General features: G+C 38.7%; 1 protein-coding gene across 2 annotated transcripts in view; it reads left to right on the top strand.

Annotated features, from left to right (window-relative positions):
• The first annotated feature begins 247 nt into the window (after positions 1–247).
• SNX6 (sorting nexin 6) overlaps positions 248–14,074 on the top strand; it is a 29,822-nt gene continuing 15,995 nt past the window's right edge. The window contains exons 1-7 of one of the 2 annotated variants that reach the window (XM_015631197.3): positions 248–283; positions 441–491; positions 5,979–6,083; positions 7,815–7,925; positions 9,489–9,610; positions 11,591–11,714; positions 12,953–13,048. In XM_015631197.3, coding sequence (XP_015486683.1) covers positions 278–283; positions 441–491; positions 5,979–6,083; positions 7,815–7,925; positions 9,489–9,610; positions 11,591–11,714; positions 12,953–13,048 — 615 coding nt within the window. In that variant the 5' untranslated portion in view covers positions 248–277. The remainder of the gene's footprint in view (positions 284–440; positions 492–5,978; positions 6,084–7,814; positions 7,926–9,488; positions 9,611–11,590; positions 11,715–12,952; positions 13,049–14,074) is intronic. The other variant, XM_015631196.3, reaches the window with a different exon arrangement.

Below are 14,074 nucleotides of genomic sequence, written 5' to 3'. Positions count from 1 at the left end.
TGCCGGTATGGCCGACTGTAACAGCGCACGGCCGCACGGCGCGGCTGCGACACAGGCAACCACCGCCCTGCCCGGGGCCAGCCCCTCTCCCCCGCCTCGCCCGCAGCCGCCGCCGAAGCGCCGCCCGGCGCCCCCCCTTCCCTCCGCCTCCCTCCCCTCAGCGGCCGCTCCCTCGCGAGAGGCGCCGCTCGCCGCCGCCGCCCCGCCCCGGCCCGCCCCACGCACCGCAGCCCCGCCCGGCCGCGGCTCCGGCGGGCGCAGAGCGCCGCGAGCAGCCATGATGGTGGGTCCGGGGCGGCCGCGGAGCCGGGCCGGGGCGGGGCGGGGCGGGCGGCGCGGCCGGGCACTCGCTAACCTGTGCGCTTTGTCTCCCCTCACCCTCCCTGCCGCCGGCCGTGCCCCTCCGTGCCCCCTGCCCGCGCCGCCGCCTCGCCCTCAAGCAGGAAGGCTTGGACGACGGCCCAGATTTCCTCTCGGAGGAGGACCGAGGTGTAAGTGCCGCGGGGAGGCGTCGGGACCCCGGCGCCTGGGGCTGGGCGTGGGGGAAACGGGGTCAGCCCCTCTTCGGGGGCCTCCGGGCGCTGCTGGCCCGAGCCCGCCGCGTGGGTGTCGGAGGGAGGCGGGATGATGGGTGGCGAGCGTCCGGGCTGGCTGGCTGGCTGTCCGTCCGTCCGTCCGCCCGCCAGGATCTGCTCCTGGCACAGCCTCCCGCTGATATCGGCGCCTGTGTTGCGTGTGCTCTTCATTATTCTGTCACCCAAGTTTTGGAAAGACAGTTCTTTCATGCTGTCGCTGGAATAGCTTGGCAGGGGTTTGTGGCCGGAGATGGATGTTCGCTCCCTGCGGCCCCCTCCAGCTGCACACGCCTGGGGGAGCCGGTCCTGCCCAGGCTGACCAGCCCTGGGGATCTCCAGGTGCCATCGCCAGCCGCGGTCTAGGGCTCGGGTAATGCAGTCCTGTCCTCGCTTCTCCCTTCAGGCCCGGGGGACTCTCCCATAGATAACAATGGGACATTTACATTGCAGACACATAATAAACTGCATAATAAACTATTGAAAAGAAGTTCTGTTGTTGGGACAGGATGCCACAATTACGTTTTTTACTGAGAAGACCTTTTTCTCTGCCTGTTTCTGGCCTTAGTTTCTCTTCTGATTTCTGTATCCATCTGTCTTTAACCTGCCTGCCTCACTTAAGCAACAAATTAGCTAACCTACTATAATTTAGTCAGACTGATTACCGCTGTCACTTATCTTGAGAAAGACCAACTGTGAGCGAGGTAGGAGAGCAGCTTCTGGGTTGCTTAGGTTCCCTTGACTTGGTGGTTGTTGAAGTGACTGTATATATATAATATGTAGTATATTACTAAAAATACAAAAATCTGAGAAGTGCTGTGTTGGTATAATGTTTTATCATGCACACCATAGTCAGATGTTCAATTCAGTGCATTTTATGTTCCAATTTATGGCCAGAAATTTAAAAAGTCGTTCTAATATTCTATCAGGCCAAATTCTGGCCACTATAAAGCTTTTGTCTTTAGGTATACAGCTACTTCACTAAGAACGTCGGAAAAAAGAGAGAGGAGGTTGTAATTGTTGTCCTTTGAGTGTCTTCAGAACAAGGACTGAAGAGCTTACTAACTGTGGAATTTTATTTACATAGGTTGTCCCTGGAACTTAGGAATAGCCTTTGATGCACACAGTTAAGCTGCCTTTATCTGAAGGTGCAGGTAGAACATAATAATGCAGATCTGACCTCCTGTGAAACTTGTTTGTTTGGCTGGTTATTAGTTTTCCCTCTAACACTACAGGTCGTTAAGAGTTCACAATGTAATTTGAAAATCTTAAGAAATCTCTTAGAAGTCTCGTTTGTATGTTTGTACTGTACAAACTTACTTTTGTTTGTACTGTTTGTACTGTACTGACTTACCATCTCAGTTGGCCAAATGCAGTCTTTTTTTTTTTTTTTTTTTTCCCTTCTGCATCTTCAGTACAGAACAATTAAACTAGAACAGTGGCCTTCTCCTTTCTCTAATATTTTTAGGGTTTCTTATTTTCAATCACTGATCAGTTTGGGGGTTTAATTTTTTTCTGTGGAAATGCCTGGGGTTGAAACACAGGTTGTCATCTGCATGATTTTGTTTGTGATATGGGAAATTAATCAAAAGCAATATGGCAGTCTGTTCATGAATGGATTTGCTGGGCTTTAATCTTCAAAACTGTACTACTTTTTTATAAGTGGAAGTAGTAAAAATAAACATATTTTCAAAAAGTGATTCCCTAGTTCTGATTTGTTGCCTTTCTCTGCAGTTAAATAATGAGTAGGTCAAGCCTTTATTTGAAAGTATGGATGGCAACTTCTCTTTGGAGTAACTGAGCTTTTAGTTTTGAAAATCAATACTCTTGCCTCTGTTGAATTCAGATATTGCTGTGATGACTGTACTTCTAATGCTGCAGGAACATGTTTGTTGGCTACAGTTGAGTTAAGTTTAACCTTGGGGTGATGGGATGAAAGAGGGCTGGAATTTATGCTGATGCCACACAGAAGAGTAATTCTCAAACAATGGTGTTACACCATATGGAGCCTTTTCTGGAGAACTGTAAAACAGCACTGAGAATCATCTTTGAGGAAATAGCAGTGGGTGGTCTGTCGAAGGAACTTATTATAAATGGTCTGCATAAAATGAACTTGTGGGAATTGCTTTTCTAAATTTCACATAGGAAATGGGATAGGATTGAGTTTGTTTGATGTAACTTGGGTGCTCTTGGGATTTCTGTGCTCTCTCTAACATAATACGTGCTTTCAAAAGTGGTGTAGTGTTGCTCCATTAGTACTGCCTTGTGTATTTTATATCTATATAAACTTTAGCTGACAAGCTAACACTCATTCAGTGGAAATGAGCTATCCTTTGGAACAGGTCTGGAAACTTAATGCTGTGAAACTTCGAATAACACTGTGTGCACTTAGAAAGTTTTTGTTGTAAAGGTATTCTTTGTTGCCTTGCTCTGTGTATTTATCTGCCTGTAAAGAACCAGCTGAAGAAAGGGTCCTTTTACTCTAACATTTTTGAAAGAGCTTAGAGCAGGGAAGTTACTGTTAATGGATGACATTACCTAGGAATGTAACACTTGGTTGTGTCCTTTGTCTGTACCAGATTCCTTCCATTATCATTTGAAGTATAATTGATCCTTAAGCAAGAGTTTAGATCCTCTCCTTGCATTGTGTTCTCATTTAGTACTGTAACATGGCTTGGCCTGGGTTTTGGCTTCTGGTGTTTTCTAGACCCTTTGAACAGAAAGGGACTTTCTTGGTATAGCATAGGAAACTGTAAAGTAATTAAAGTAGGTTTTGTTTTGCAAGTTGTTCAGCATGGAGGTAGATTACATATGTAAGCATAAAATTGTTATGCGATGTTGTATGTATTAGACTTGGAGGGGGGCAAGATAAAAAGGCACTGTCCTATCTCTATTTTTTCCATACTTTAAGGTACTTTCATTTCAGTTTTCATCTTTATCAGACTTCAGTGTTTTTGTTTTCTACTTTCTTTATGACTAGAAAACCATCCATTGGTAGCAGTTTTATTTTGGAAGTAGTGATGCAGAGTTTGTTTAAGTTTGTGGTGTGATGATGTTGTTTGTGAATTCAGTTTCCAGTAATGCAGTGTGAATCGCTTTGTCACATGAATACGTTTAAAGTCCTTCAACTTTCTGATTGTCTTTGACACCTTTCATAAATGCTTCATTACCATTGCAGATGAAAACATTCCCTGTTGGCAGTCAGGCTACATGGCATAATTTAACATATGATTAAACTCTTCAAAACTGTTACAGATTTAACTCAGTATAAATCAAACAAATAGTCCTTTACAGCTGTATGTCATGGGTGAAGTTGTCATATTTAGTTCTTAATTTTCTCAGCACAGATAGGACTTTTGTATCTGAAGTTGGGAATGGTGCATATGATCAGGCTGCACTGCACTGGATATGCTCTAATGACAAACTTGATAAGCTGTTATACTGAATTTTAGAATTTTGTATGGTACTACATTTAAAAAAAATAAAAGGAGATGCAAAAGTATTTTGGTAGAGATATTTGTGACATGTGAAAGACTACAAAATACCATTTAGATAATCCAGATTATTTGCTGAGATTACTCAGTCTGTTAATGTATTCTGGGGGGACCGGAGAAAAATAAACAGTACCCCAGACAGTGTAACCACAAAAACCTTTTTACACGCTGAAAAATGTGGTGTCATGACATAAGGGAGACATTGGTATGTCATTATATTTTTCTTTCCTAAATTAGATGGTAAGCACATTGGAAACTCAGTAGGAGCTAGGAGATTCTGCCTGCCTCTGAGACGTGATCTGCAAGGAACCATTCCGTGATAACACGCCTTTCTGTGAGGCAGTGACCCTCTAAACCTTGGGAAAACAAAACAAAAAGCAATGTCTGAATTGCCATTGTTTTAATGATTTCCAACTTCACTGTAAGGAAAAGTTATTGCTACTTGTGTAAGAGCTATTGAACTGTTACATTTTGCTAACCTTAGCAGAATATGCTAGACTACATGATTCTGGTTTACTTTAATACACTAATTCCAAGATCCATGAGTCTGGTTGCTGCTACGTAGGCAAGAATTGCCTGTGCATCCAGGTTCACAGCAATACTAGAGTGGGATCTGACCACTGTGATTTAAGATGAAGGTAATTTATGGAAAACGAGATGTGACGGTTGATGTTTCTGTCCTAAAGCATTTCCAGTGCCTCACAGCATTACCTTCAAATCTGCTCATGTGTAACCTCTGTACTATGTCTGTGAATACTTAAAGCATTTTTGTACTTAAGTATTGACTTAAAAATGCAATCCTGAAAAAAATTTATGGCGAAAAAGTCCAAATCTCTGCAGTAAAGCATTTTTTATACTGTAGAATGGGGTATTTGTAGAAAAAAATGCAGCATCAAAGAAAACACCATGTCTCAATGAAAAGTATGCCTTGTGAGCATGATGTTGAAATATTTTTTCACAATGTGATTGGAAAAGATTTCAGGGTTAGCCTTAGTGCTTGTAAAAACATTCCAAATGTCTGTTGGTCATGATGATGAAATTGTCATGGGACAAACTCCTCTAGAACAACAAGGATGCAAGGGTGAGGGGACTTGAATTTCCAGTTGGGCTCTAGATGAGGTTGCACCAAGTACTGAAGCCTTGAGTCCAGTTACTGCCAAATTTTTTAATCTTTTTTTTCAGTGTGACGGGAATTATTTTGTGAAAGAGTTCAGGTTTCATGTCTTGTAGAAAAAAAAAGTGTATTCCTTGCACTTTTGCCATTTCTCATGCTCATTTTGAATACATCAAAGTCTTGGGTTTGAGTTTTTTGCTTTGGGGTTTTCAGGAAAATATTTCCAACAAGACTTAGCTCTGTGAAGTTCAGGATATTCTTTTAAAGCTTTTTCATTATATGATGAGATATGTTGAACAGAAGAATAGTGTAAGACAGTGTGAGTAAATCAGGTCTATAACTGCTCTTGCTTCTTTGAAATATAGCACTACTTTTCTCCTTAAAAGTACCTTTCCAACTGTTAGTATCTTTATAATTACCTTTACAAGTATATTTACTTAGAGCAGCATGTCAGTTCAGAGGAATGGGGACAATAAAGAGAAAAACCTGCCATACTTGTTGCTATCTGTAAATGTACTTTGTCTTGAGCATCTCCATTACTAATAAGTTAACAATCTACAGAAATGAAAATAGTGCACTAAGAAGGAGTACTGTAAAGGAGATTATTATTTGTATGGCTGCTCGTAAGGAGTACTGGAATTTCTTTTTCTGCTGGAAATAATCCTTTAATGTTGGAGGGTTTTGTGATCTGTCTTCAGCATTGCAGGATCAGGGTTAATTTCAAAGGAAGATTAATGGAAACATAGTTTACCTTTTTTTTTATTTTATTTTAAGCTAAATATATTTTTCTTTCTTTAGCTTAGAGCAATAAATGTAGATCTCCAGACTGATGCTGCTCTGCAAGTGGATATCTCAGATGCACTCAGTGAGAGGGATAAAGTGAAATTCACAGTCCATACAAAGGTAAAAATCTGGGTTTGTACATGCAACAGTTCTTAATTATATATGAAAGTGAGTTTGCTTAAACTGATTGTTGAAACAAAGTGTAACACAATCCAAAGGAAATGAGAAAGTAGAATTATCTCATGTTTACAAGACCATGCAGCTGCAGTGCATAAGAAAAAGGTGACTAAGAGTTAAAAAACTGTTTAGAAGAAAGTTGTATTCATTTCTTTTTGTATTGATGTGTTGTCATGCTATTCCCATGCCTATTAAATTAGCCTATTTGCAGGTAGAATCTTTAATATACATAAATGTACTTCAGTATAGTTTTTTTAAATTTGATTAGATCTTACTATAATTTCAGATTCTAAAAACATATTTTGTAATTGTATTGCATTTAGGGATCATTTTTAATTACTGCTGTTTATGACTTTTTTTATATTTGAATGTTTATTGATTTTAGAGTGACAGAATAATTAAAGTTGGATAAAATATCTGGACATCATTAATCCTAGCTCCTCCCTTACTCTCATCATTAAATTAGAGTGGACAGGAGTACATTGCTCAGGATTTGTCCATTTGGGCTTCAATTATAGAACCATGGAATCACTTATGTTGGAAAAGACCTCTGAGTCCAACCATTAATCCAGCACTGCTGAGTCCATTAAACCATGACCCTAAGTGCCACTTCTTACAGGTATTTTAAATACCTTCAGGGTTGTTTGCTCAACCATTTCCCTGGATAGCCTCTTCTAGAACTTGACAACTCTTTTGGTGAAGAAATTTTTTTAATATCCAATCTAAACCTCCCCTGGTGCAACTTGAGGCCATTTCCTCTAGTCCTGTCACCTGTTACTTGAGAGAGGAGACCAACTTGCACCTGGCTATAGCCTGGTATCAGATATTTGTAGAGAGTGATAAGGTCAACTCCTGATTTTTCTTCAGACTAAACACCTCCAGCTCCCTCAGCTGCTTCTCATCAAATTTGTGCTCCAGAGCCATCACCAGCTCTGTTGCCCTTCTCTGGACACGCTCCAGCACCTCAGTGTCTTTCCTGTTATGAGGGGCCCAGAGCTGGGCACAAGGCTCGAGGTGCGGCCTCACCAGTGTCCAGCACAGAGGAACAGTCACTTCCTTGGTCCATGTTATTTCTAATACAAGTCAGGATGCCACTGGCCTTCTTGGTCAGCTGGGCACAACTGGCTCATGTCCAGCCACTGTTAACCAGGTTCTTTTCCATGGGGCAGCTTTCCAGCTGCTCCCCCAGCCTGTAGCACTGTCTGGGGTTGTGACCCAAGGACAGAGCAGGCTTCTCCCCTTGTTGAACCTCCTACAATTGGCCTCAGCCCATGGATCCAACTGGTCCCTGTCCCTCTGCAGATCCCTCCTGTCCTCAGGCAGATCAACACCTCCACCCAACTTGGTGTCATCTACAAACTGACTAAGGGGCACTTGGTCCCTTAATCCAGATCATCAATAAAGATACTAAACAGAACATGAGGATTAAATTGATTAAGATATTAGACATGTCTATGAGAGCAGACACTCCACAACCTCTCATGGCAACCCATGCCAATTGATTGCTAATTAAGATGAGGGTAATTAACTGTGGTAGGAACTTTTGGTGACATTTTTGTTGTATCCTCAAGGTTTTTTCTCATGTAGTAATGAAAAACTTTGTGGTTTTTTTGTTGAGCTTTTCTTCCTTCCTACCTCCTTCCCCCATAATTCTACCTCCTTTTACTCTTTCAGAGTTCCTTACCAAATTTCAAACAAAATGAATTTTCCGTTGTCCGGCAACATGAAGAGTTTATTTGGCTACATGATTCTTTTGTTGAGAATGAGGACTATGCTGGCTATATTGTAAGTAATGGTATTCTTTTGGTTTATATGTGCTGTTTTCTGTGGGCTGGATCAAAACTACTTGAGACTGCTTTTAAATGCAGTGGAAACAGCAGGTGTTCATTCCTTATAAAATCAGATCAGCTTCTCTAATATTTAATTTTATGCAATTACACAAAATTAATGGTTGAAGCAAGCTTGGAAGAAAGCTACAGTAACTGTCATACTTTCTTGCCCTTTCCTCCTAAGAAATGAGTAGTTTAATTTGTCTTTAAATATATTTTTATGCCACTGTGTTAAAAGTGTGGGAGAGAGCTGAAGTGTATAACTTGGTGGTATTGTTTTTGCAAGCTAATGTTTAACTTGGTTACAAGTTTCATGTTCCCTTTGTTTTAGCTGGAATGGCAGAGTAAAGTAATTAGACTTTTCGAGTTCTCATTATAAAGATCAGAATCATTCTTTCCATAAATAAGAGGAAGGAAAAAATAATTTAAATGCCATGAAGAACTACAAGGAACCTCAAGATATATAATAACTTACAGCTGGAAGTTAATTTCAGGTCTTCCAGGAACAGGGATCTCAAAACAGGCACCGTATGATACTGCATATTGAAAATGGTGCTGTTCTTCATATGTTAATTGCAAATAGGAATATTTGTCATCTTGGTATGAAAGTTAGGTATTTGTTTTGTGTTTGAGGGATGTTTGCTGATTCAGAGGGTAAACAGATATTTCTAATTGATTAGTGGGAACATTATAATGAGTATAATCTGTGATGGTCATACCATTCTTGACCTAGTCTTTTCTTAGTCAAAAAAGCTATTTGAAGTGACTAGACCTTCAGTATGGTAATGACTAGTTTCAGATGATTTACTGTCAAGATGCTGGATTTTATTTTTTTTTTGTAATGTGCTAATGTAATGGGCCAATATCAGTAAACTAAAATTTAAGCATAGTTAGTTCTGTGTTCCTTTCCTGGCACTAATTCAGATTTAGTTTGACTCTGGTGTTTTCTCTTTCAGTGTTAATGTACTGTATTATAAAATTAACCTAGAGCCTTGTTGACTGGGGGCTTTGTTATTTCAACACATATGTCTTTAATGTCAACAGTGCTGCAAGAAACAGCTAGTGCCTGCAAACAATAGGGAATGGTTTTCTTGGTTTAAAGTTTTGGGGAGTTAGACATGGATGGTGTGAAAACAGTTGTGGAATTCTTTTTTTTTTGTCTTTAAACAAGAAATAATCCTTACCAAATGAGCTAAACCAAAACTAATTAAAAAATAATTATTTCAAGTTTTAAGCCATTGTCATGGGAAATGAAGTATTATTTGGTTTCTGCTGTAATTAAACTGAAGCCATTAGTTAATACCTTAGTAATCTTCAAGGACACTTGACCGAAATTGGTATAGTAATGCAGCATGTATAACTCATGAATGAGGGACTTTATCCAGAAATGCTGTAATGAATGATGAAAGAGAGAAACATGTATTAAAAAAGCTGCAGGCAGTCTACAGTTCCTGTACTGTGAATGGGTGTTGTTTGACCGAGAAAATGAGAACTTAAAAAAAATTGGATTCAATTCCAGATTCCACCAGCACCACCCAGGCCTGACTTTGATGCCTCCAGGGAGAAACTGCAGAAACTTGGAGAAGGGGAAGGATCAATGACTAAAGAAGAATTCACTAAGATGAAACAAGAACTGGAAGCGTATGTAGACTTGATTACTACTTTATTAATTTATTTATATTCCAAAACTTTTAATGCTGTTTTCTGTCCCATGTTTCTGATTTCACTATAATGGTTCTCTGTGAAACACAGACTTGAGAATCCAGTTGCTATCTAACCAAGGTTAATCTTAGTGATCATGATCAGTGCCATTAGGAAAATTGTAGAAATAATTCCATGGAAGATCTGAAACAGGAAATAAATCAGCTTGTTCTTAAGCATTCTTTTATAAGAAAGAAAGTACTTAGATCCTGTTCTTTACAGAGCATCTGCAAAGGGAGGAGATAATCTCTATCTTTTTTAGTTCTGGTGTTCCACTTTTTATAAGTCTAATGAGACTTTAAGGTTATACACGCAGTGATTTGGAGTAGGGAGTTGCGCATGTGGTTGGTACTGTATAAATAGATGCCAACCTTCTGTTCCCCAAGAAATATGCAGATTACTAGAAAATTCATTTTTTGACACTTTTTTAAAAAATTTTTGTGCAAGGAGAATATACTTCCTGAAAATACTATTTTCCCTTACTATGAATTTAATTTATATTGAATTAACTGCTCTGAAGCTTCTTGTTCCATATTGAGTTACACAGTGAAGTTTCTCCTTGCTTCGTCCATTTTCTTTATCATGCATTCACTTCTTTGATCTTTTTCCTGTCATTGGTTTCAGTTTTCAAGTGTATATTTACGCTGCTTCTTGACTGCTTCCATCAAGAGCTCTGAATTGGCAAGAAAAGTACATAGAACTCTTAGAACTGCTGCTTTCTCTCCGAACTTCAGCTGCTGTGAGCAAATGTCTTAAAAAGCTCTGTATTAGTGATATGTACAACATAATTTATAGCAGAGTAGATATACACTTCATATGCAGAAAACTGGAAATTAGCAGAACACTATAGATTTTAAAGAATCTGGTTTTCCAGCGGCCCTGATCATGATTCTCTTGTGGTCTGGTTAGGGGTTGGATAACACAGAAAACTTTGGGTTTCTTCTACTGCCACCTCCATCCTCTGCATCCTCCTTTTTTGTCTTCACTGAATGACTACTACTCTCACTGAGATCAAACATCTCCCAACACTGGCCCTGCTGGTTTGCTGGTATGTAAATCTTAACCTCCTTGCACATAGTGGAAGGAAAAGCATTGATTATAATTTCACTGTTTGACCTCAGAATGGGAAAAAGAGCCCTTTCCTCATTTTCAGATGAGTTGCATCTTACTCATTGAATTTGCAAAGCACAATGAATTCTGGCAAACTTGTATTGATAAGAGTGCCTTCCTCTTTAATTAAATTGCAAGTGAGTAATTGCTTTGGAGTTGAGTTGGCTGAACTGGGCAACTATGTAATTGTTGTGGTTAAATATGTTTTTTTGTTGTACCTACCAAATGCAGCTCTTAATTTCACTTTTAGAACTAATGAGAAGCAAGACATCGATGTAAGCTTTGGCTCAAAAAGGCTAGGTGCTTTAACATGAAATAAGACTGTCTAAACAGCTAACAAAACTATGTGAACACACAAATAAGTAAGGAGGGTGCAAATGGGCAAGGGGATGGAGATGGGGAGGAAGGAATTTGCACATCAATACACAGTGCCAAGGGACTTTAGCCTTAATGCCAAGTCTTTACCTCAGTTTCTTGATTTTTGGGGTGCTGGGGGAAGGACAATTAAATGAGGTTGCACTTTCAGCGAACCAGTGTCTGTTAGCTAACCATAAAAATTAGAGTGTATTTTGTTGATTCTTCATTAAAGGTCTCTCTGTAATGTGTTTGGGCTTAAAATTTCTCCCTAGTATTAACATTGCATTATTTATTTATTTATGTCTATATCAAACACTGGAGTAATAAACTCCATTATATTGGTTTGTAATTTTGTACCCTTACTGAGGATCTCTTAAAACTGCTTACTAGGTTTATCTCAAACTTAATTGCTTCATATGAAATTCTTATGTCTGTCTTATTTCTTGTTTTTAGTGAATATTTGGCAATATTCAAGAAGACAGTTGCAATGCATGAAGTGTTTTTGTGTCGCGTGGCAGCACATCCTATTTTGAGAAAGGACTTAAATTTCCATGTATTCTTGGAATATAATCAGGATGTGAGTATTGAAAACTGAATTGCTGGCAAGAGAAATCAAGATGTACTTTTGTGGTAGGATGGAAAATTGATTAAGAGGGAATTACCTCCTGGAGCAAATTACATCAATTCCTTCATGCCAGACATATTTGTATTGTAAAAGTTAGAAATTAATTTAGTTTGTAGAAGTTCGTTTTCTGCCACCTGGGGAACCAAATGCACTATATACTCTAACCTCAGCATGAAAAATACTACTGGAAATACAGTATATTTTGGATTAAAAAGATGAGCTTTTGGTGGTGATTTCACTTAACAGTATACTTTTCCACTCTTTATTTTTTTTTTTGCTGTGGGGAAGATGATGCAACAAAATGGAACACTAATTGTTAGGATTTGGAACTGTGGTGTAAATTTTATTGCTAACAGAATTAGAGAGAATTTCTGATTAAATGTTCTGATAAGTGAAACCTTTTTGTTGATGATGTGTGTGAAAACGTGGTTAATTTTTTTTTTGATTATTAGGCTAGTGTGGCTGTCCCCATGTAACATACTGAATTGAGATAATGGAGAGTACTTTTGGATTCATAACTCTGGTGTTGGATACAAACAACTATTGTTTGCTCCTATTCTCTGAATTCAGAGTTTCGGTTTCTTTTAAAATTGCAGGAATCAATATTGAGCGGAAGAAATTGTTACAAAGACTGACTCAACTGCATACATCCGTAATTCAAAATATGTTACAAAGGTTTCTGTGTTGCTTGATGTAGAAATGCTACAGGTTCAGGCACTCAGTTTACCTAAACTGGGCGAAGTTAGATGGACAGGAGGAGTGTGAGGAGGGTTAAACCAGCATTATTCTCTGGAAGTCAAAGATCTGTCATTCACCAAAGAGTGAAACATGGTTATATTAACTATCATTACATCAACTCAGCAATACCATGCATGAGAAATACTTGTTACTGATAACTGAAATGTACACTCTGTACATTTGGAACTATCTGCAGGTGCTAGAATGTTGCTGATCTTTATTTATTTATTTCCCCCTAGAATGGTATTTTAGGTGACAAACAATCTAGTAAATGAGGTAGTCTTCATTACAAGGTGCTGTGTCTCCATTAGTGCAGAGTATAAGAATAAACAGAGAACAGGAAAACTGTTTTAGGTGTAGCAAGTAGGGGTATGTAGTTCTATTTAATTTTTTTTAAAGCTTGTATTGCCTCCAGAAAATAAATTAACTTGATAAATGAATTTGTTTTTCAGTTGAGTGTTCGTGGGAAAAATAAGAAAGAGAAACTTGAAGACTTCTTCAAAAATATGGTTAAATCAGCAGATGGTGTCATTGTTTCAGGAGTAAAGGTAATTACTGCTTAACATAGCAAGATTTAAAATATATTAACATTGTTGTCACCTTTTTTGATGAAGCACAATTGTACATAGGTACAAAATGGGATTTTTATCTAATTTAGTAATTAGTGGCAGACCATGGCTGAGAGCTTGTGGCCTGGATACAAAATAATTGAGAGCTTTCTTGTGGGCTTTCTGTACTCTGAGATTAAGCACCTTTTTTTTTGTACATAGATAATTGATAATCTGGTTGGGTTTTTGTTGTTGTTGTTGAGGCCTGCTATTTTATGTAGTGGAAAGGAGAACTAGGTTTGAAAACTGCTTCTGTTGAGAGGTTACTAATGAAGTGAATTTTCCCAGTGTTTGTAGAATCTATCTACTGTTTCAAGGAGCAGCAGTAGAAGTTATATTTTTTTTCCCAGTAGATGTAAGAATGTAAGTGAGAGAAAAAAAAAGGTAATGAAAATTCAGTTTAATTTTTACTTTTCCAAAAGCTACAAGATCACTTCTATAGTAAGCAGAAATTCTGTGGAGGATGATTTTTAATCTCTTTTCTTTTTTGATTGATTGATTTGGTAGCAATTTTTGCAAGAGTTAAAAGTTTCTAGGCTTAAAATCTTGGTTTTTTGAAACTGCTGGAAAATGGACGTAACCATGGATTAATTATGACTTGGAGAAAAATATAAAGTCCAAGTAACTTCCAGTTTCATAAGAACATTGTTCAAAGCGCATGTTGTAGGTTATTCCATGGTATGGAGCATCTGTGTTATTTTAGAGGGTTTTTAAAAATAAGTATAAACCAATTATCTCAAATTATAATACAGACAATACTAACATTTACCTGTGTTTACAAAATTGAAAGAAGTCTGTCATTAAGATCAGTGTTCTGAGCTAGGAGTTCAAATGATCTTGTGTGAGACCATAGCCTCTGTGGTACTGGGTGACTTTGATCCCTTCCCCCCTTTTTCTAGGTAGATTACATGTATTCTATTTTTTTTGTCACCCTTGGTGACCCTTTGCTATTCATTCATGTCTAGT

This window comes from Parus major, chromosome 5, assembly GCF_001522545.3.
Source record: "Parus major isolate Abel chromosome 5, Parus_major1.1, whole genome shotgun sequence".
Lineage (NCBI taxonomy): Eukaryota > Metazoa > Chordata > Aves > Passeriformes > Paridae > Parus > Parus major.
Note: the sequence above shows the minus strand (reverse complement) of the source record. Positions and strands in the feature narration are given on the sequence as shown.